Genomic DNA, 20,610 nt, shown 5'->3' on the forward strand with positions numbered 1-20,610 from the left:
GGAGCAGGGCGAGGGGAGGCGGGCGCGGCGTACGTGCCGCGAGCAGCCGGCGGCATGAAGGGCGTGGATAGCGGCCCCCGCCCGCTCCCGGCGCCCGGCGCCGGCCTCCGGCGCGCATTGCAGCCGGGACGTTCCCTGGGGTCGCAGGCGGGGATGACCCCCGGCCGAGGCTGTCAGGGCGCCGAGCCAGGGCTAGGGCCGGCCGGCAGGGGGGCAGGAGGTGGGGACGTGGCGAAGGCTCAAGCGGGCGGGGCCCGGCCGCGGCGGGAGGCGGAGCCGCCCGGGGAGGAGGCGCAGAGCGGGCAGGGCGCCGCCGCGGGAGGTTCTGGAAACGCCGGGAGCCGCGCGTGTTCAGGTGAGCGCCCCGCCCGCTCGGCGGTCGGGGTCGCCGCTGGGCTAGTGCATGGGCCTGGGGCTGCGGGCCGTGCCTGCTGCTTGCGCGGAGCCGGGAGTTGGGGGCCGGGGGTCGCGCAGTCCCGGCCGCAGCGCCAAGCCCTCCGCCCTGTTTCTCCTCGCGTCTGGGTTCCTGTCCCGCCGCTTGCGTGCCCTCCCCGAGCTCGGGCTGGTGAGGTCAGCGGCGCCCTTCCTGCCGGTCCCTAGGCGTCCGCTCCCGGCCGAGCGGGGCGGGGAACTTGGCCGCCCAGCCTCGTCAGGCTCCGCGGGAATGGGAACGGGCGGCCTGGCCCGGAGGACGACCAGAGGTTAGAGGCGGAGGCGGGGCGGTCGGCCGGGCCCCGGGGGGGCCACTTAATGTTAGCGAGGTCCGCCTTCCTTCCTCCAGAATGCTGGGAGTCTCTGGCCTTGGCCCGGCGGGGTCCTGCTTGGTGCTTGTGAAACGGGCTGTTGGTTGAGAAAGTTTTTACCTGCTCTAGACATCTCTTTCCAACGTGCTTGTTTTTCCTCAGCAGCTGCGCAGACCTGTGGTAAATAGTTAACTAATTCACCAGACGGACCCTTCTCTGTGTCAGAAACTGCAAGGAGTTGCTAGCCCAGTGAGGCAGACGGATTGAAGATTGGGAAAGTCCAGGTCCAGAACAGTGTGGTGAGTGCTGTGCTCGGAGGGAGTACCAGGCTGTGGCTCCTTGGTAGGAGACACAGGAGACACTTGGTAGGACAGGATGCTTCAGGCCAGAGGGCTTCCTGGAGGAGGTGATCTGTGAACTGGTCAGAGGAAAGCTGAATAAGACAGAGAACAGTGCGTGTGAGTGGGAGCAGACCTGGGTGCTCCAGTTGAGGCAAGGTGATGAGAAAGGAACATTTAATGGGATAGCTGCCCATGGACCCAATCCACAAGTTTCAAGTGAGAGGGCAGTGCCTCGTACTGTGTCCAGCATGTGGATGCTGCTCAGCCTGAGCATGGATCAGGGCACTTACTACATCAGGACACTTGGGCCCTTGGCCTTTTACTCTAATGTGACATCTTTAAGATGGTGTAGAATTTTCGTGTGCCTCCTAAGTCTGAGGCTGGTGTCTTCTGCTGTGGAGAAACACCTAAGGCTTGTGCTTCTTAATGTGAACTGTCTGAGGCCTGACAGCCTCAGCCCCCTTGCAACAGATCCTGGTTCTGAGAACAAGGGTCGGGGGACATGATTTTGTAGCGGAGGGCATTCTCACACGTCCCAGATTTTGCCAAGATCTGCTGTCCACCTAAAAATTTGTAGAATGTTTTTGCAAGCTGCTGCTGCTTCTTCTCACCCTATATCACATCTGGAACAACAGGTTCTGTGATTTAGTTCTCTGTTAAATGAACTGAGATTTCCTTTGGCTTGTGCTTAAATTGCCCCTGAAGTGTCTAGGGTATAGTCTCTCACTGTGGTTTGGGGGCTCAGAGCCCAGGTTCTTCTGTTCACTTCAACATACTCACGGGAGTGTCCTTCGAATCCTTTTTTTCTAGGGCTTTCTTATTCTCAGATGACCAAGTATGTCCATGTGTGGCCCAGCCAAGGAGGCCACGTAGCAAGGATGGAGTGAGTTGGCTGGGGGCCTCATCCCAGAGAGGCTGTCATGTTGGGCCACCCTCATTCTCTGAGAGCTCAGCAGTCAGACATGATGACAACTAGGCATTGCCTGGGACTTGTGATAGGCACTTTTATCGAGGAGGGTGGAGGAAGGAGGCTCTGAAACAGGGTGCCTGGGAGAGTGCTTACTTAGCCACTGCTATAGCTTATGCATAGCTGATCTCTGATCATTCCCTGAGTACCTCCCTGGTGCCTGCCTTCTGCTTGGAGTGTGCCTCAGGGTGGAATTAGGAGGGAGAGGAAGAGGGGAAGGAGGGGGTGGTGACACCCTCCTTGCCCATAGGTAGCTCATAATCTCCCCGAGATTGCTGCTTCAGCCTGGCAGCTGGCCGTGTGACAGAGGAGAAGCTCAGAGAGTGACTACTCCTCAGAACGAGATGGTGTGGTTGCAGCCCTGAGGAATGACTTGGGTGAGGGAATCTGGGTAGTACTCATTTCCTTACAGAGCCTCACTTTTTACTCTGCCCTCCCACGTCCATGGGAGGTTCTGAGGCTGGATGCAAGACCTTGGCCGATTTGTGGCCACGCTGGCTGATAGTGTACATTGGGCTGGTGGGTGTGTCCCTGGCTCTTGGTATCTGTCAAGAGTTTAATTTTATGCAGATGGTCATTGGCAGGAAATGCTCTGATGCAGGCACGTGCAAGCCTAGACAGAATGCTAGAGCGAGAGTTAAACTGAGATTGCTTGAATCTAGCAGTTTGGATGTGCCCCAAAGTGGAACATCAGCCTGTTTTAGAGTGAAAGGGCTAGTGGCTCCTGTGGTCTCTGGGGTTTTTGCTGGGGATGTGGACTGAAGGATATGGTTTTTATTCTCAGAAGGGGTGGAGGAGAATGAAAAGTATGGACTAGACTTCTTAGACCCCAGAAGAGAGTTTTTGTTCAAGTGGTTTTGTTGCCAGGCAGAGGATTAACTATTTGGGTAGTGAGTTCTCCACTCAGATTGGATCTGTCTGAGCCTGTTCACAGACCAGTACGTGTTCTAGACCTTTCAGGAAGTGCTTGCTAAGAGTATTGCCCGCTCTGTACCTGGTACTCCCAAGGAACATTGTGTGGCCACAGTCCTGAGACTTGGTACTTGTGGGAGCTCAGAACCAGTAGGTCAGAGGTAAGGAAATACAAGATATCTGAGAGTATTACTCCAGTCCCATGCCTTTTGCCAGAGAGCTTTCTTTCCTTGATGAGCTTTAGAGCTACTGTTTGACCTGTTCCAGGGTTATTCCCTGATGGTCAGTGTGCTGCATTACTTCTGATTCTGCTCTCTCAAGTATGTTTCATTTCTTTTGGCCCTTGTGGGATGTGGAGATTGCCTGGTATCTGCTTTGTTTTCATCTTGTCTGTCCCTTAGACTGGACTCTTCTTCTTTGCCAGGTGTTAGCCAGGCAGCTTGCCTCTTAAGGTCTACTGATGTTCTTCCAATACCATGGGTGCTGATGTCTGGTATATGCTGAGCTGGATGGTAGGCAGCCCACTGATAATGGCCATCTCCTTCAGTCTTCGCAACAACCCTGTGAGATGCAGGTCCTCATCACCATGATATAGATGGGAAACAGGTTCAGAGAGATCTGGAACTCGTGTGAAGTCACAAAGCCAGGTAGTGATGGTGGAGTTGAGATTGAAGTTGGGGTTTTCTGACTCCTGACTAGATGGTGCTGCCTTGCCTGGAGCTGGGTGGTCATTGCTGAGTGCCATGATGTCTGAGGCGGGAGTGACTGCTCACCTGAACTTGAGGCTCCATGGTGCTGTCCACCTTTTGGTGGAATCCAGCCTGGAATGTCATGTCACTGATTGGTGAACCTTGATAAAGTCCTTCACCTGGGCAGGTCTGCTCTGCTAGGTCAGAGTGCCTCCTCCTTGTGGGAGACCCTCGAGCTGTAAGGCAGTAGATGTTACTGAGTGGACTAAATGGTTGCAGTATCTGATGGAAAGTGTGCTCTGGGTTTGAGTCTCAGCTCTGCCCCTGATGTGTGGTAGCAGGTGAGGTATGCGGGAAACTCTTGCTCAGCCTCACTTTTCTAGTTTCTGTATCTGAAATGGAGATGATTGTCTAGTGTACATGTTTTGGTGAGGATTAGATGGTAGAAATGAGAGATTTTTGGAGATACAAATCGTGGTTCCCCAAAAAGTAGAGCCAGAGGCAGTGCTTCATGCCTTATTGGAAGGTGCAGAGCAGCAAGGGTAAGGAAAAAGAAACCTGAGAGAGAGAAGGCTGGAAGGCACAGGGTGGTGCTTTAGTCAGCTGGCCAGTAGCTGCCATGCAGGATATCTCTGGGGGAGCTCTGCAGAAACTCCATGCCTGCAGAACAGTTTGTCAGCGGAGGCCTTGTGAGGGAATTTATCTGCTGACCTCCTCCTGTCTTCTGTCTTCATTGGTCAGAGTTGCCTCGTGGGAGTTAGCTCCCTCTTGCTCCTTGGTTGCATTACCCGAGTTCTCCAGCAGCCACAGAGGAGGCCTGTACAGTATTTCTCTGGAGTTTGGAAGTACAGGAAGAGCCAGAGATTGGGGACCTGCACACACTTTCCCACTGACTCTGAGGCCTGGCAAGAGACCCAGGGCCCGGGAGACTGGTGAGGCCAAGAGGCTGTGAAGTGGGACATCGGAGGCATCCTATATATTGCTTTGTGGATTGTGTTCTCATTTGTCCCTTCTTAAGAGTTGGTCACACTTAGATTGCCAAGCTTCTGCCAAGCCCCTGACTGAAAGTCCAGTTTGGACTTTGCATGTTGATTTTTACAGCCTTCTCTGCTCCTTCACTGCCTAGCTACTGAAGCAGGAGACGCTGTGGTTTTGATGGTGCCCAAGTGGGAGGTACAAATCAACATGTTCCTATACCTGATAGAGAAGTATAAGGATGGATGCAGGTGAACATCGAGGTTTCAGTGAAGAAAGCCCTCAGTGAAGAATATTTTTCCCTGTGAGGTAGCATCCGAAGCTGGAAACCTGGAGTCAGGAGATGGGGCTAGGGAGGGCCATTAGGCCATTGTCATGCAGAGTCAAAAAGGCCCCTGGAGCTAAGGAGTTTGGACTTGATCCCGAGGACAGTGGAGAGAGAGACCAAATGAAGAGCTGAGGTAAGCCATGCTGGCTGCTTTGTAGAGTAGAGGTGGGGGGGGACGCCAGATGAGAGGAGAGACCGGTGGGGGAAGGGGCCAGAATGGCTGTTGGAGGGAATTGGGGGTGGCTCAGACCAGGTTGATGATTGAGGCCTAATGTCAGGTAAGGAGAGTAGGGTGCCTTCCGTCCTTCCCGGGGCCCAGTTTCTGGGCCTGAATGGACCTCCATGTGTCTAAGTTCTGGGACCTTCTCTCCACAACTCACAGGTCCTCATGGCTTTGGTGTTCCGGAGTTGACCACACTGAGAATCAGGGCCACTGGGGGGGCGCCCTTTTCAGACAGGTTTTTGCTCCTTCACAGAAGGCAGGCCACTTCTTGATTAGTGCCAGGCAAGACCTGCTTGTACTCTGCAAATCCATGTTCAGTCTCTAGGCTGTTAAATACATTGTTAAAATTCAAGCTGTTGCATTTGGGTTGCAGCTGGGAGCTTGGCAGAGGTTCGTGCCTGATGAGGTAAGGGGAGAAGCTAAGGACGCTGCTGGTTTGCAGCTGGAAACCTCTTTTCATGGCCATTTGGCCAGATTGTAAATGTCCTTTCCAAAGAGCAGACTTGTTGGGGCCTCTGATTGTATGTCTTGGAATTTGCCTGTGCTTAGAAACAGTGCTGGTTACCTGGTGAGTGAATCGTTGTCACTGGGGTGTTCCCGGTCTTTGGAGAACCTCCCTGTGGGTGTCCAAACTTGGGACTTACTATGCATACAGTGTCCATTCTTAACAATGCATAGCAGTCCATTATTTGGAAAAAAATGTAACATTTTCTGTTGTTGTTTCTAACTTGAACAAGTCTGTGGTGAAGCCTTATTTGTTGGATGCCTGATATGGGTCAGACATTTGTTCTAAACTTGAGATGCAGAGCAGATGAAATTCAATATTGGTTTTCTTCTTGGGCTTGATGCCACTTTGTGTTTTGTTTTTCATAAAAAGAGGTTTGATGTTGCCTATTTCCAGGTCTATTCAGCATGGATTTATGAGGGTTCCTGGAAGGGCTTTTGGCAGCACTGGACACTTGGGGTAGGGGAGGGGTACCGGGCATGCATACACATTCCCACCTACTCTGTCCTAAGCAAGGTATGAGATAGGATTGGGGCCAAGGCAAGTAGGGGCTTGGCCTTTCCCACACTGTGGGACAGTTGCTCTTCGATGTTACCTCTTCCCAACCTGGCCCTAATTAGAAAACTTTTCATACAAAGCCTGTCGCATTCAGGGTCAGGATCCAGAGAAATGCTGGGACTCTAGGGCATCCCTGCCTGAGGTGACAAGTCTAGGGGCTGCTTGGGGGTATCTCGCTCTCTGACCATTGGAGTAATCTTCCCCTCCTCCATCAGAGCAGGACTTTACAGGCTCTTGGCAAACCATTTCCCAGAACCCCATCTGTGATTCTTTGGGGCTCTGCCTCTGGGCTGGTAGTCATGGATGGGCTTAGTCTAAGCCAGAGAGTACATTCCAGAGAAATGACAGCTGGTATTCATGTAATGAAGGAACCTGGCTGCTTTTCCCTGAGTGCTGTACAGCGTGAACCCTGGATATTATCACCAGGAGGATTTGAGAGGAACACAAAGATGTCTCCCTCCTTTGAACTTGCCACCCCATCTCTGAAGAGGTATGCCACTGCAGCTGGAGACAGAGCAGGGGAGAAATGCTGGGCTCCCCTCCTTCCAGCCATGTCTGTCTGGTCTCTTTCTGGGGCCCTGCTCTCCTACCATCCCAGACAGGCAGTTGGCTGGTCCCTCACTGTCCACAGATCCAACCTCTTGGCTCTGGACTTTACTGTTCCTTCTTTTAAAAAAAAATTTTTTTTTAATTTGTATTTTTTAAAAGATTTTATTTATTTATTTGATAGAGAGAGAGAGCAAGAAAGGGAACACAAGCAGGGGGAGTGGGAGAGGGAGAAGCAGGCTTCCTGCTGAGAAGGGAGCCTGATGTGGGACTCAATCCAAGGACCCTGGCATCTGCTTAACAACTGAGCCACCCAGGCACCCTTTACCGTTCCTTCTTTTTACATATAGAAGGTGCTTTCCTGAGTTAGTTAAGCCTCTTGAGGTAAAAGTGACATATTGTACTCTATTATATAACGTATAGTACCCCTGTAAAGGGGCTTCTGTAAGCACAACAAGAGGCTTTCAGGAATCCTGGGCTGGAGATACAGAGGATGTGAAACCTGGGAGCAGACCTGTGGCTGGAACACGGAGGACCTGCCCTCCACCTCGGGGCTGATGGCCTGCTCACCTTCTCTCAGTGACTTGCTTTTCTCTGCTGCCCTAACTATATAATCCATTGCTTAGCCTGATACTCTGTGCCCTGCAGCAGGTTCTGGCCCTAAAGACCTGGCTCTGTGCATCTTGGCCCCCAACGCCTAGGCCACTGACGGGCCATGCTGATGGCTCTGCAGACATCTGGCAGGGACATGAACAAATGCAGCCATTCATTCATCCTCTCCTCTTTCTGATAGAGGAACCCGTTTGGGGTTGGGCCTTGTGGTTGGGCTGAGCCTAACCTGGAAACACAGTGGGTTGGAATTTCTTCTGAGGCGAGAAGTGGTAGGCGTGACTGTGTGTCTCTTAACCAGAGCAGGCAAAAAATGGACTGGCATTAGCTCAGACTTGGAATTCTGTCAGGTAAGGCTTCCATTTTGGGGAAAAGCATTTGTATTTTCTTCATTTTTCCCTGTTTTCTCTTAGTATATTTCCATGGGGCTTGGCTGACGTTGAACAGGAAGAGAAGGGACTGGTAGAGGTGGGGCTCAGGTGTGTGCTGGGTTGCTTGGCTGAGCTGGGAGACCATGTTCAAAGCTTCTATTATGTACTCAGGTCCCCTGCCAGTGGAGCTTGCCCCAGGTTGTGCCTGCTGCCCTCACAGCTGAGTCTGGCTATTTCTAGGCTAATGAGAAATCAGAAGTTTTTCTTGCATCCATGTCAGAAGTCCAGCCCATCCCAGGGTTTTGGCCTTGCATGGCTGATTGCTTTTTATATCCCAGGTGCCTAACTCAGTAATTAGCCCATGTGGATCTTCAGCAGATATTTGTGAGTGGTGACTTGCTAGCGAGGACAGTGTCTGGTGAGGTGGCAGACAGGAAGAGTAGTGTTTGCCCAGAGTGCCTGCCCCCCATGCTGCCTTTTCTGTGGCCGGGTGCAGACTGGCAGGGGATGGTTTTATTCCCCTCTGGCCAGCCATCTGGTGTACACCTCATTTTGGGTGTGGGTTCTCTGGAGCCTATTGTGGCATATTCTCTTTCTGTCATTGTTTCTCCTGTCCTTTCAGTCTCCTCACATGCAGAAGCTGCATGTTACTGGTGGGTCCCCAGCACCTGGCACTGTCCTGACACATGTGTTGGAAAGAAAGACCAAAATAAGACAAGCAATCTGTGAAATGAGAAGGGGTGGACTAGAATCTTGGACTAACTATTGGAAGCAGAGGGGACTGTCTCCCACACCATTCAGCCTTTCCATGTTGCTGGCAGTTACCGGGAATTGGGTGCACAGGGGTTCTCCCAAGGTGACATGGCCTCCCAGAGCAGGGGCCAGAATTGAGCACACATCACTGGTTGCACACCCGGGCCTCTTTCCACTGCTGGTGCAGAATATCCTTAGTTTCTGTGTCCTAGGTCAGGATTTTAGCACGTTCGGTGTATCTATGTGCACATGCATATGTATGTATTCACCTACGTTGCTTTTTTCACCTGTTGATCCAGTGGCTGTCACTGAATGCCTTTCAGACACTGCTCTCTGTGACCATGAAACGCTGGGTGCCCACATTGCTGGTGGCCTGGTTTGGTGTCCTGGGCTGTGTGCAGGCTGAATTCTTCACTTCTATTGGTATGTGCCAACAAGACTGTCTTCTTGAGCCATCCTTGGCTCAAGTGCCAGGGAATGTCACCACCTGAAGCCTGTTCTCACTCAAGGTGGGATGGCTCACCCACTGGTTTTGACAAGTTCTGGGGAAAGTAGGGTTTGGGGAGCTGCTGTTTCCCCTTCTGAGGCCCTGATGACCTGAATGTCCTTGCTGGGAGCCAGCTATCTCAACTCATCTCCTCCCTGAGAAGCACAGGCTGCTCCTGGGCTCCCTGGCCTTCTGACTGTCTTTGTCCAGGCCAGAGAGTGGTTCTGAGCAAAGAAGCCCTTAGGATGTCCATGCCCTGGTGACATGACCAAGCCAGGTGCCAGTAGAAGAATGAGATTTAGGGCTTCTTCCTTAAGGCTCTCCCAGTGTGCTCCCCTAGGATCCTCCACCCCTGTCTTACTGAGGCTGGGGGCCAAGACCATGTGAGTGCCTTGCCCCCCTTTAACTCCCAAGTGCCTTTGATCCCAAGAGAGTTGCTATGCCAGTGATCCAGAGGACTTGCCTCTGTGCTGGTGTTCTGTGCCTCAGGAAGGGGGATGGATGTCCCTGATCTGTTTCTTACTGGCCCTTTTCTCTTTCCTTGCAGGGCATATGACTGACTTAATTTATGCAGAGAAGGACCTGGTACAGTCTCTGAAGCAGTATATCCTTGTGGAGGAAGCCAAGCTCTCCAAGATTAAGAGGTATCTGATGTTCTAAGCACCCATCCAGGGTGCTCATAAGAGGAAGCGCTTGAGAGAGCCATGAGGGGCTGGCCTGGAGGTTACTTCATGCCAGTTCTCCAGAATGGCTCAGCGTACCGGCTAAGGACTCCCTGCTTTTCCCTATTTAAGAGCCTTTTTGCATACATGAAGATTCCCACCTCTTCTCTGCATTAAGGGGCTACAAATGTCAGTGGGGAGTTGCTATATTCATTTTATATTGCCTCTCAATAGAAAAAGGGGTTTCACCAGGGAAATTACCATAGGTCAAGACCTGTGTGAGTGGGCATGTTAAGTCTTCCTTTTCCTCTCTTTCCACAGCTGGGCCAACAAAATGGAAGCCTTGACCAGCAAGTCAGCTGCTGACCCTGAAGGTTACCTGGCCCACCCCGTGAATGCCTATAAACTGGTGAAGCGCCTGAACACAGACTGGCCTGCACTGGAGGACCTTGTCCTGCAGGACTCGGCTGCAGGTGAGGAATGGTGAGCAGGTGCTTGGGGGGCCAGTGGTCTGTGTGCCCGTGTATGGGGAGTGTTTGTCAGAGCCTGTCCTGGCTCTGCCGTTGTTGGTGGGCATGTGCGGTGTGTTGATATGTACCCTGCCCTGCCTGTGGCCATCTCCCTTTTCTGTGGGCACATAGCAGTTGGCTGTCCTTGTTTTTAATATGTAGCAATAATCAGATCTTGCCTTGTCCTAGTATGTTCATTCCCTTTTTTTTACACTTTTTTAGTATGTGCTTTACTAGTGTGTTTTTGTAGAAAAGTTAGGAAATAAAATGATGTAAGTGAATTAGAGTTCTTAACCCAGTTGTCTAGTGATAAATACTATTAAAATTCCTGTCTTCCTACACTTGGCATTTAGAAGAAATGGACCCATTCATATAGTCCAGGGAGTGCAAACTCACTTGCTTTGCGGGACGAAACGAATTAACAAAAGTGAGTCAAGTGGGCTGGGTGATGGGGCAGGCATAAGCTGGGGATTATGGGCTTCATCTAAATTCATTCCCATTCGTACCTTTTAGAAATAAAACATATCTATAGGCAGATTCGTACCATAAGCATACAGTGATTTCCTGAATTTTCCAGCTTCTTTAAATGTCTATTAAATGTTATAGGGCACGATTTTAATGGCTACATAGTAATAACTCAAACCAATATAGTGTGAAATTTGTCAAGTTAGTGGATGTGGGATTGTATCCAAATTATCAGCAATTGTGCATATACATCTTTGTGCCTACCTCTGATTATTTTCTTCTATTAAATTCTTTTTAAAATTTATTGTTATTTTTTTTTAAGATTTTATTTATTTGAGAGAGAGAGAGAGAGGGACTGAATACACAATGAGGGGTGGGGAGGGCAGAGGGAGAGGGCAGAAGCAGGCTGCCGACTGGATCCCAGGACCCCGGGATCATGATCTGAGTGGAAGGCCAGTGCTTAATTGACTGAGCCACCCAGGCACCCTCTCTGATTATTTTCTTAGTTTAAATTCCTAGAAGTGGTATTTAGGTCAAAGTATGAACTTTTTAAACTTCAAAGCTTTGACCGTGCTTGGTGTTTTTTACTGTGCTGGTATTTTTTATGCTCTAACATTTTCCTCTCAGCAGGAGGTGGTGGGGCAGGCATGGAGGTGGGCGCTCCTGACTCCAGCCAGCCCTGGGCTCAGCCTCCTGGACTGAGTGCCTCTGCTCCCCCAGTCGGGAGTGCTGATTAACTTCAGACTGGTTGTCTCTGGCTGAGCAGTTCAGCCCATGAGGCCAGACTGGGCTGGGCTTGGCTGGGGGCAGGGTGGCCTCTGGGGAGGGGTTGGTGAGTTGAGCCTGGCTGGAGCTGTGCCCAGTGAGCTCACTGCCTCCAGAAGCGGTGGCTGCCTTTCCCAGCCCGTCTTCCATCCTGGGGCTGTAGCTCAGAACTGGCTGTTCTGCCGGCACTCCATGGCCCGACGAGTAGAATGAGCCTGCCTGGATGACCTTCCGCTCCCTAGTCTTGCTCTCCACACCCCGCCCCCACCGTCAACATCTGGTTCTTGTAGAAAACCTTATAATTACCAGAAGGCAGACAGGACAGGCCCTGAGAGCAATAGGTTGTTTTCACCTCTGACTTGAGAGTTCTTGCCTCTGAAATGAGGGGTACCTGCTGACAGTGTGGCTTTTTCTGGGGGCATGTTTTCTTTTTCCTGAATTCCAGACTCTTAGAATCCCTGACTGGGCAGCCACCAAGAAAGGCAGGATTACAACTTCTCGATCCCTGGGTCCCCAGGCATGGTTAGAAGTGGGTGTTTGGACCTGAGGTCCTGAGAGTAGGTGACCGTGGGTACTGCTGCCCTGAGGAAGAGGCCAGGGAAGAAAGGACCTTGGGTTTCCTCTCCCAATTCTTAGCTCATAGGTAGCATTGAAACTCCTGAATCAGCTTGGGAAGGCCTGGCCTCCACCTAGAGTCCTGAGATACAAAAGTTCATATCCTGCTTAAGAGCTAGGGCTTGGAGTCCCAGAACAGCGTCCTTGGGCACATCTCTGGCAGGGGCTGGCCTAGGTTCCAAACTGTGGCCTTGTGTGCTATATCTGGGGAGCTCATGCCTTTGAGCTCATGGCAGGTCTGAGTTGTGGGAGTCCTCGAGAGAGCAATAGGAAGAGCCAGTGTGGTCTCTCAGTGTACTACACTGGGCTTGGGCAGGCCCACCTCAATGCTTATTCTGGCCAGATGATCCCCCAGTCCCTAATCTGGAGGTTGGGGACAGCACTAAATCTCTCCAAGACTGTCATCATCACCTTTTTGGATGATAAGGGCCTGTGGTCAGTAATCAGTGGCCAGCTAGGTTCCCTGAGTTGACTACCTCTGTCCCTTAGACTCCTTGACCTGGAATGTGGGCTGGAGGTCTGTTTATCTGGTCCCCCCAGTGATTCTGGATCGAGGTTTTCCATGTGATTCATTTTCCATTAAGTGATCAGTAGGTCCTCTGTGAGTCTTCTCCTGTGTCCTTCTCAATTACTGTTTCTGTCCTCTGTCCCTTCTGTCTCCACCAGATTTGACTGAGTGCTTTGGAGCCAAGACTCTCAGACTCCCACATGTTAACCAGTTTGTGGGCCATCTTTGTTCAATTCCAAATGAGCAGTACAGGCAGTCCGTACAGTGAGGAGGAAGAAAAGAGAGATCTTCATGGACTGGAGCCATCAGGGAGGGCTTCCTGGAGGAAGGGGAAACTGCCTTTGAGGGAGGGGGCAGGGAGGTTGCACTAGCCAGAAACCCTCCACTGGGTACCTTTCTGGTCCCAGGTGGAATTGCGCCCCTGGATCAAGTGTAACCTCTTGTTCTCACTCTCATTTCGAAGGTTTTATTGCCAACCTCTCTGTGCAGCGGCAGTTCTTCCCCACTGATGAGGATGAAATGGGAGCTGCCAAGGCCCTGATGAGACTTCAGGACACATACAAGCTGGACCCAGACACGATTTCCAAAGGACAACTTCCAGGTACCTTACCACTCTAGGCTTTGCCCATGCTTGGGTATGTGTCTACTGGGGCCTCTGGACAGAGTTGGAGCCACCACCATCTTGTGGTCTTTACCCTCAAGCACACCGTCAACTGCTGGTGGTGATGCTCTCTTGGGTTTCCAGTTGGTGCCAGTCCCCACCCATTCCTATGGCAGCCACCTCCCCTCAGCTCCTTCCCTTCCCTTCCCTCCCTCTCCTCTCTCTTCTCTCCACTCAGAGAGAGCCAAGGCTGCTGCTCAGAACCCCTCGGCCTCTACCCCCTGAACACTGCTCAAATCTTCTTCCAGACTTGCTTCTGTCTCCACACCCTCTGATTTCTTTTTGACAAAGACTGATCTCTGGACTCACTGCCCAGTGTCCTGTGTGTCCTCAGTTATAGTCTCTGCCTTGTTCCTTCTTGGCCCACCCCACTTGGCTCTTCCCCTTGAGCTCATACACTGTGGGTTCTTACTAATGTTACAAACCCCTCCCTGAGGATCCAAGGCCTGTTGAGTCTCTGGTGCTGATGGATCTGTTGGCTAGCCTAACCTGGCTAGGCTGCTGGACAGTCATCCACATACTCTGTATTTCTTTGCTTCCCAGGTCCTCCTGAACACGCAATCTGGCCTCTTTGCTCAGCATCCACTGATCCTGTCCCTGCCAGGTCTCCAGTGGCCACTCAGCTGCTAAAGCCAGTGGCTGAGTTTCAGGCAGAACGTCCTTTAATTTTTCAGCAGTGTTTGGCACGTTGATTGTCTCAGTCTTCTTGATACTCTCTGAATTCTAGGGTACTGATCTCTACTGCTTCTCTTTTTGGCTTTCTGCTCTCTCTCTTTCTCTTTTTTTTTAAAACATGCCCCTTTCTCCTGATTGTCTCAGTATGATTAGAAGAAGGTATATTTGGTTTGGGGGACTGTTAGAGGCCAATAAACCATGGGGTTCTGTTAGACCCCATTATACTTTGGATGTCACTCACCCTTGAGGACCTGGGAGGAGGCACAAGCCCAGGGAATCACAGTATGTAGGACAAAGAGACACTCTCTTGGTGGCTGGTTAAGGTCCAGAGTTGTAGCACTGAGGAGTCTGGTGAGCCAGTGTGACAGAGTGTAGACTTCTTATTCCTGCCTCTGTCAAATCTTAGATCAAGGCAGGCCACGAAGCCAGTGAGAGAAGGCCCTTTAGGGCACCTAAGAGATGTGTTCCCAGTGTAGCCCCAAGCATTGACCTTGTACATTCATTTAACAGATCCTTGCTTGTTCTAGAGAGGCAGGGAAGGTGGATTCCTTTAGGTAGAGTTTTCTCTGAGCACCTTCTGCAGGTGAGCCCAGCCATTTCCATCAAATGTACATAGATGACATCCACATCTGTGTTTCCTATCAAGGCTTATCACCAAAGATTCCAACTACTGAAGACAAATGCCTTTGGGGCATCTCCACTTGGGTGTTCTCTGGGCTCCTCCAAAGTCACATGTTCCAAAGCGAAATCCTCATTGTCTTGTGAAACGTTTACCTTCCTCCCTTGCCCTTTGCCTGAGCAAACAGCAGCTCTGGCCACTGGCAGCCCAAGTCAGAATCCTAAGGCCCATGGATTCTGCCTCTCTTGTGTCGTCTTTACTTGGAGGCCCTGACTCCAGCCTCATCACTTACTTCTCAACTGGATTATTGAAATAACTTTCTGACTTTTCTTCTATCTCCAGCTCACTCCTTAAAATCATTCTCCATGTGGTCTTAAGTGCATCTCTGTTTATATCAGTTCCTGATCACAAACTTAATCCTTCCTGATCACTTAACTTTAAGTGCTAAACCCAAATTCCTCCTGTGTGTGGTTTTTGAGGTCTTGTATGGTCCTCTTTCCTGGGCCTACTTGCCTATCTGTATTAAGTTTGTACTAAACTACCCACCACCTAGCTTCCTTGCCTATCCCACCCGATCAGCTGGATCTCATGTCTGATTGCCCTTTGGCATTCAGTTCTCTGAATGAAGAGCACTCTCTAGGGAGTGCTCTCCAAAGGTGTAGACTTTTGATGGGCCTCTGGGGAGGATGCTGAATATCTGGGAGCTCTTCTTTTTTTTTTTTTTTTTTTTTCCTGGGAGCTGTTCTTTACCTTCTTGGCCTCTGTAGAGTATGTGGATCATAGCTACTGATGATTAGCATCCTGGAGATCATAAAAGACATCTTTATGTGTCATCTCATTGACTTCTTGCCACCAATTCTCTAAAATTGATGGTATTAACTCTAGACCTAAGGGGACTGAGAGTTAGAGAGGCTCAGTAATTTATCCATTGTGACACAGCGGTGGGAGCCCTAGTGAGACCCACACGGAGCCAGCTTTGTGCAGCTGGCTCAGCTGCTGTGTTATATTGCCTCATTGTGCGTTCTGGAAAACTGCATAGCTAAAGGAGATCTCTAGAGGCCGAAGGATAATGACCAGGGGCTCAAGGAACCCCTTGATTACTAGCCTGTCTACTAATTCTGTCTCATGTTTACTCTCTTCATCTTCCTATCCCACATTGCTTAATGCTGAGCCATCACGGTGAGCAGACCTCCGTCTTTGAAGTAGTCAACCCATTGCAGTAGGGGTTTCATTGTGACAGAGCCCCACCTTGGACACTAGGCAGAAAGAAGCCCCTCTAAGGCAGCTCTTCCATGTCACCCATGTCTAGGTGTCTGTTAATGGGGTTAACGGAGACTCCCTTGCCTTCCAGGGAGGATCACAGCCCTTCTTTCCTCTGCATGGGGCCTGCTTTTTCGTTGTTCCCTGAGGAATACACTCATGTCCCTCCCACTTACCCCTACCCTACATCCTATATTTTCCCATAGTTAGCATACTATAGCTCATCCTTCTCGACCGGAGACTATTTTCACAGTCACTTTCCAGTATGGAGCCCATAGCAAATAACCTGTGGTCTCAGGACCTGCAGTGTTGATGCTCACCAAGTTCCTCGCCACCTAACGGTCAAAGCTGGCACTGCAGTCTTGGCTCTGACCTCCCTTGGCGTCTGTCCCATTGCTCTTGCCCTGTTCCTGCTACCTCTCTGGTCCTGCTCAGTGTCATTCGTTGTCCTTTCTCTGTAGGGTTCTGGCCTTAGCCACTTTCTCTACTCTCTTCTTACAGTCTTGCTGGAAGTGATTTTCCCCACCCATGGCTTTAGCTGCCATTGAAGTTCTGTTTTTTATATTAACTAATTTTTCTACCTTCCAGACTCATAAGGCCAGCTGCCCAGTAGATATCTCCTCTGTGGCTCACAGGATCATCATACTCTCCTGAATACTGCTTCTTGGGCTTCTTCACAAGAGAGGCCCCGTCCCACATGGCAGAATGGGAGTCTGTGGTCAGGAGATTGGCTGTGAATCATGGTCCCAGGCAGGCCCAGCCTGCTTGTGCTTACTTAGAAGTCTGGGTGGGACTCTGCTGGGATGATGCCCCCATTCCATTGGCCCAGGCTTCCTTGTGGGACTCTCTCTCTCCAGCCCAGCGGCTCTTTAGAGCCTGACTGTTTGCATTTCCTGCTGCAGGAACCAAGTACCAGGCCATGCTGAGTGTGGATGACTGCTTTGGAATGGGCCGCTCGGCCTACAATGAAGGCGACTATTACCACACAGTCCTGTGGATGGAACAGGTGCTGAAGCAGCTCGATGCTGGGGAGGAGGCCACCACAGCCAAGGTCGAGGTGCTGGACTACCTGAGCTATGCTGTCTTCCAGCTGGGTGACCTGCACCGTGCCCTGGAGCTCACCCGCCGCCTGCTTTCTCTTGGTGAGGAAGTTCTAGGGGAAGGTCAGAGCCGAGAGGGTGCTGGCAGGAGAACTGGTTACTCCACCAGCCACTACCTGACCCCTCTCCTGGGACTGAGCCACTTTGACATGCTGCCTGGCCAGTGACTCGAGCCGTACTGCTTTCAGGCCCATTCTGGCTGCTGGTTAGCTCTTTACCCACCTCATTTCTGGCCTTAGCCCTTGCCTGGTTGCTTATGGATATAGTCAGACCCGTGGCTCTATACAGTTCCTTTGAAAATAGGAATCCCATGGTGCAGTGCAACGGCTGCTGTACAGGGTGAGCCTTCATGAGGTCAGGAGTGGCTGGGGAGGCAAGCCATGCTTCACAGTTGCTGCAGTGATTGTGGCCTGACCCGTTCATTCAGGTCCGAGGTCTTATTGGTGGGACTTGCTATGGCATTGGTGTTGTAAGTATCTTGAGGTGTTAGACTGAAGGAAGTTAAAAGCGCTGTGTTTTTAAATCCTGTAGGTTCCACCTCTTACTGATAGATGGGATAATCATAGTCTGGAATTCCACAGATCAGCAAAGACTTCTTTTGCTGCTGCTTTTCATGGGCCTTGAGTCTGAGGCCAGCTACCATATGAGTGTTCTGCAAGACTGATGTGGGAAGAGAGCTTTGTAGCTGCTATCATATTAGTAAGAGCGTTGTCCTGGGAGTCAGGATACCTGGTTTCCTGTTCAGTCTAACCTTTGCCTAAATCTGTTAGTATCTTTGGGCCTTGGTTTCCTCATCTATTGAGTGACACAGTAATCCTGCCAACCTTGCTCCTTTGTGTTGTGAGGCCCACAAGATGAGGCTATGGCATTGTCACGTGGCTGTTCTTTTTGCCAGGATTTCAGCCTGCCTTCTCTCTGTGGCCAGCATGTGATCTGGTCACCAGTAATGGATGTACTCTAGGAGATGGATGTAAGTGACTCACAGCCAAGTTGGGAGGAGGTGGCAGGAGTCTGGAGTGCTTCTCTAGACCTGTGCTGTTGGGCCCTCCAGGGTGGCCTGAGAGGAGAGCTCCCAATGTGGCTAGCTAAGTGGCCTCCTTAGTGTCTCCTTTCCCATCTCTGGCCAAGCCGGAGAGCCCATGTTGGCTTTTCTGCTCTGACCAGTGAGCCCTGGTAAGATGCTATGGAAAGCAGAATGCTGCATGCAGATGAGCTGCTGGGAGAGAAAACTGCTTACAGAATAATTTCTCTAACTGACCTAACAGATGTTTGTGGTTTCCTTTTCCTTCTTGTTCTTTGCTCTTTCTAGAACCGAGCCATGAACGAGCTGGAGGAAATCTGCGGTACTTTGAACGGTTGTTGGAGGAAGAAAGAGAAAAAATGTTATTGAATCAGACAGAAGCTGGGCTAGCCACGCAGGAAAGCATCTATGAGAGGCCTGTGGACTACCTGCCTGAGAGGGACGTCTATGAGAGCCTCTGTCGTGGGGAGGGTGTCAAATTGGTGAGATGCATGGCTAGGTTCCACATGTGGACCTGACTTTGGCTCTGGATGGGGAGATTTGGGAATGATGTTCCTCTGTGTGTGTGTAGGCTGTTTCCTCAGTATCTTGCCCCATTCTTTGTAGCATCTGCTGAGGCTGATGGGTGGGTGTTCTCTGAGGTATAGGACAAGAGACTATCTCCCACAATGTCCCTGGCAGAGTTTGAATCATCTCAGTTATTGCTCAGCTCCCTTCCCTACCCCAGCATGCCCAGCTTCTGCTAGACTCACGCTGTGAGGAAAACCATGGGTATGGATGTGCCCCATAGGAAGCCGTGGTCTCTGTAGTGAAGCCGTGGCCATAGCTAACAGCTCAGCCTCCAGTGTCACTGATTTTTGAGAGCCCTGGGATCCCAGTGCTTCCTCAGTAGGTTCAGGTATGAGGTGGTCTCTGGGCCTTGTCCATGTCTATATCTTCGTGCATCCCACTGGTTTTTTTCACCTAGAATGGCCTCTCCCCTGCCTCAGTCCTTCTGATTTACTCATATCTCTGTGAGAAGGCTCAGGGGTTAACCTTGTGCCACAGGACCTGTAGACATGAGGAATTTTTGCAAGAGAGGAAACATTGCATGATTTGTGGGGGTATCATTTCTCTCAGTCAAGCTGTAGGACTTTTGTTTCTTCTGTGGTTGGGGAGGAGGGAGCAGCTGCTGGACATGGTATGAGACCCACTTCTGCAGCCAGCCAGTCTGGGGCCGGGCCGAGGATTAGAACTCATTATGCCCAGAGCCTTTTGCTTTGTATGCTCCCTAGACTCCCCGGAGGCAGAAGAGGCTTTTCTGTAGGTACCACCATGGCAACAGGACACCACAGCTCCTCATTGCCCCCTTCAAAGAGGAGGATGAGTGGGACAGTCCACACATCGTCAGGTACTACGATGTCATGTCTGACGAGGAAATCGAGAGGATCAAGGAGATCGCGAAACCCAAAGTACGTGTGTCTGCAGTTCCTTCCTGGGCACCTTATCCCTGTTATCGTGGGGTGGTTTGTTTGCTTACTCCTTTGGCCTTTGCCAGTGTTTAGCGTAAGTCTGCTATCCGGGTCCTGAGGTACTAAAGACTCAGTTTGATTTTGTGGGTTCACAGTCCAATGGCAAAGAAAACTGAAGGAAGCAATGTGGACAGCCAAGTGCTATGACAGAAGGACTCCTGGGGAGCAGGGCAGGTCCACAGTGGGAAGTGTTAGCTCACCTGCTGGGGGCTGGTGTGTGGGTGAGTTTTGGGGAACTGCCATAGGGTGCTGCCATTCTGGGTCGTGTGGAGCTCCCAGTTAGTGCTGTGAAGAATTGATTAACATGGATAGTGAACATCTTGACAGTGTTCAGTCTTCTCATCCACACTCTGGTCTCTCTGTTTATTCATATCTTATAAAATTTATTCATATATGCTCAGTACATTTCTTGTTAGGTTTATTCCTAGGTAGATTTTTTTATCATATTTTTACTGCTTACATCATTTTTATTAGTTTACTATTTTATATGCTGAAGTATGATTATAAAAATACATTTCATAGTAACAGCAAATGTTTACTGACTTCTTTTCTTTTTTGGAGATTTATTTATTTGAGAGAGAGGGAGAAGTGTGTGAGAGAACACAGGTGGAGAGGGGCTGAGGGATAGGAAGTAGCAAGCTCCCTGCTAACATGGGGCTTGATCCCAGGACCCTGGGCTCATGCCTGAGCCGAAGGCAGATGCTTAATCAACTAAGCCATTCAGGTGCATCTGAGGCGGTTTTTTGTTTGTTTGTTCTTAAGATTTATTTGAGAGAGAGAATGCATGAGTGAGGGTGAGCGGGGGAGGTGGGCAGAGGGAAAGGATCTCAAGCAGACTGCCACTGAGCCTGGTGCCTTCTCAGGGCCCGATCTCACAACTCTGAGATCGTGACCCTAGCTGAAATCAAGAGTTGGGTTCTTAACCAGCTGAGCCACCCAAGTGCCCCTGTTTTCTGTGTTCTTAAGTGTGATATAGGCCCTGTTGTTTTTTTTTTTTAAAGATTTTATTTATTTATTTGATAGAGGTGACAAGTAGGCAGAGAGAGAGGCAGAGAGACAGGCAGAGAGGCAGAGAGACAGGCAGAGAGACAGGAGGAAGCAGGCTCTCCACGGAGCAGAGAGCCCGATGCGGGGCTCGATCCCAGGACCCTGGGATCATGACCTGAGCCGAAGGCAGAGGCTTTAACCCACTGAGCCACCCAGGTGCCCCATATATAGGCCCTGTTTTAGGT

The 20,610-nt window shown here is 50.7% G+C and overlaps 1 protein-coding gene across 9 annotated transcripts in view; it reads left to right on the forward strand.

The window, feature by feature from the left end:
- Nucleotides 1–287: 287 nt before the first annotated feature.
- Nucleotides 288–20,610, forward strand: part of P4HA2 (prolyl 4-hydroxylase subunit alpha 2) — a 34,523-nt gene continuing 14,200 nt past the window's right edge. The window contains exons 1-9 of one of the 9 annotated variants that reach the window (XM_044228055.1): nucleotides 288–355; nucleotides 906–1,042; nucleotides 8,820–8,943; nucleotides 9,555–9,651; nucleotides 9,991–10,142; nucleotides 12,995–13,132; nucleotides 16,649–16,888; nucleotides 18,156–18,349; nucleotides 19,142–19,318. In XM_044228055.1, coding sequence (XP_044083990.1) covers nucleotides 8,862–8,943; nucleotides 9,555–9,651; nucleotides 9,991–10,142; nucleotides 12,995–13,132; nucleotides 16,649–16,888; nucleotides 18,156–18,349; nucleotides 19,142–19,318 — 1,080 coding nt within the window. In that variant the 5' untranslated portion in view covers nucleotides 288–355; nucleotides 906–1,042; nucleotides 8,820–8,861. Of the gene's footprint in view, nucleotides 356–432; nucleotides 702–905; nucleotides 1,043–8,819; nucleotides 8,944–9,554; nucleotides 9,652–9,990; nucleotides 10,143–12,994; nucleotides 13,133–16,648; nucleotides 16,889–18,155; nucleotides 18,350–19,141; nucleotides 19,319–20,610 lie in introns of those variants that run through there. The other 8 variants (XM_044228020.1, XM_044228070.1, XM_044228026.1 and 5 more) reach the window with 8 other exon arrangements.

The sequence above is a fragment of the Neovison vison genome, chromosome 1, assembly GCF_020171115.1.
Source record: "Neovison vison isolate M4711 chromosome 1, ASM_NN_V1, whole genome shotgun sequence".
Lineage (NCBI taxonomy): Eukaryota > Metazoa > Chordata > Mammalia > Carnivora > Mustelidae > Neogale > Neogale vison.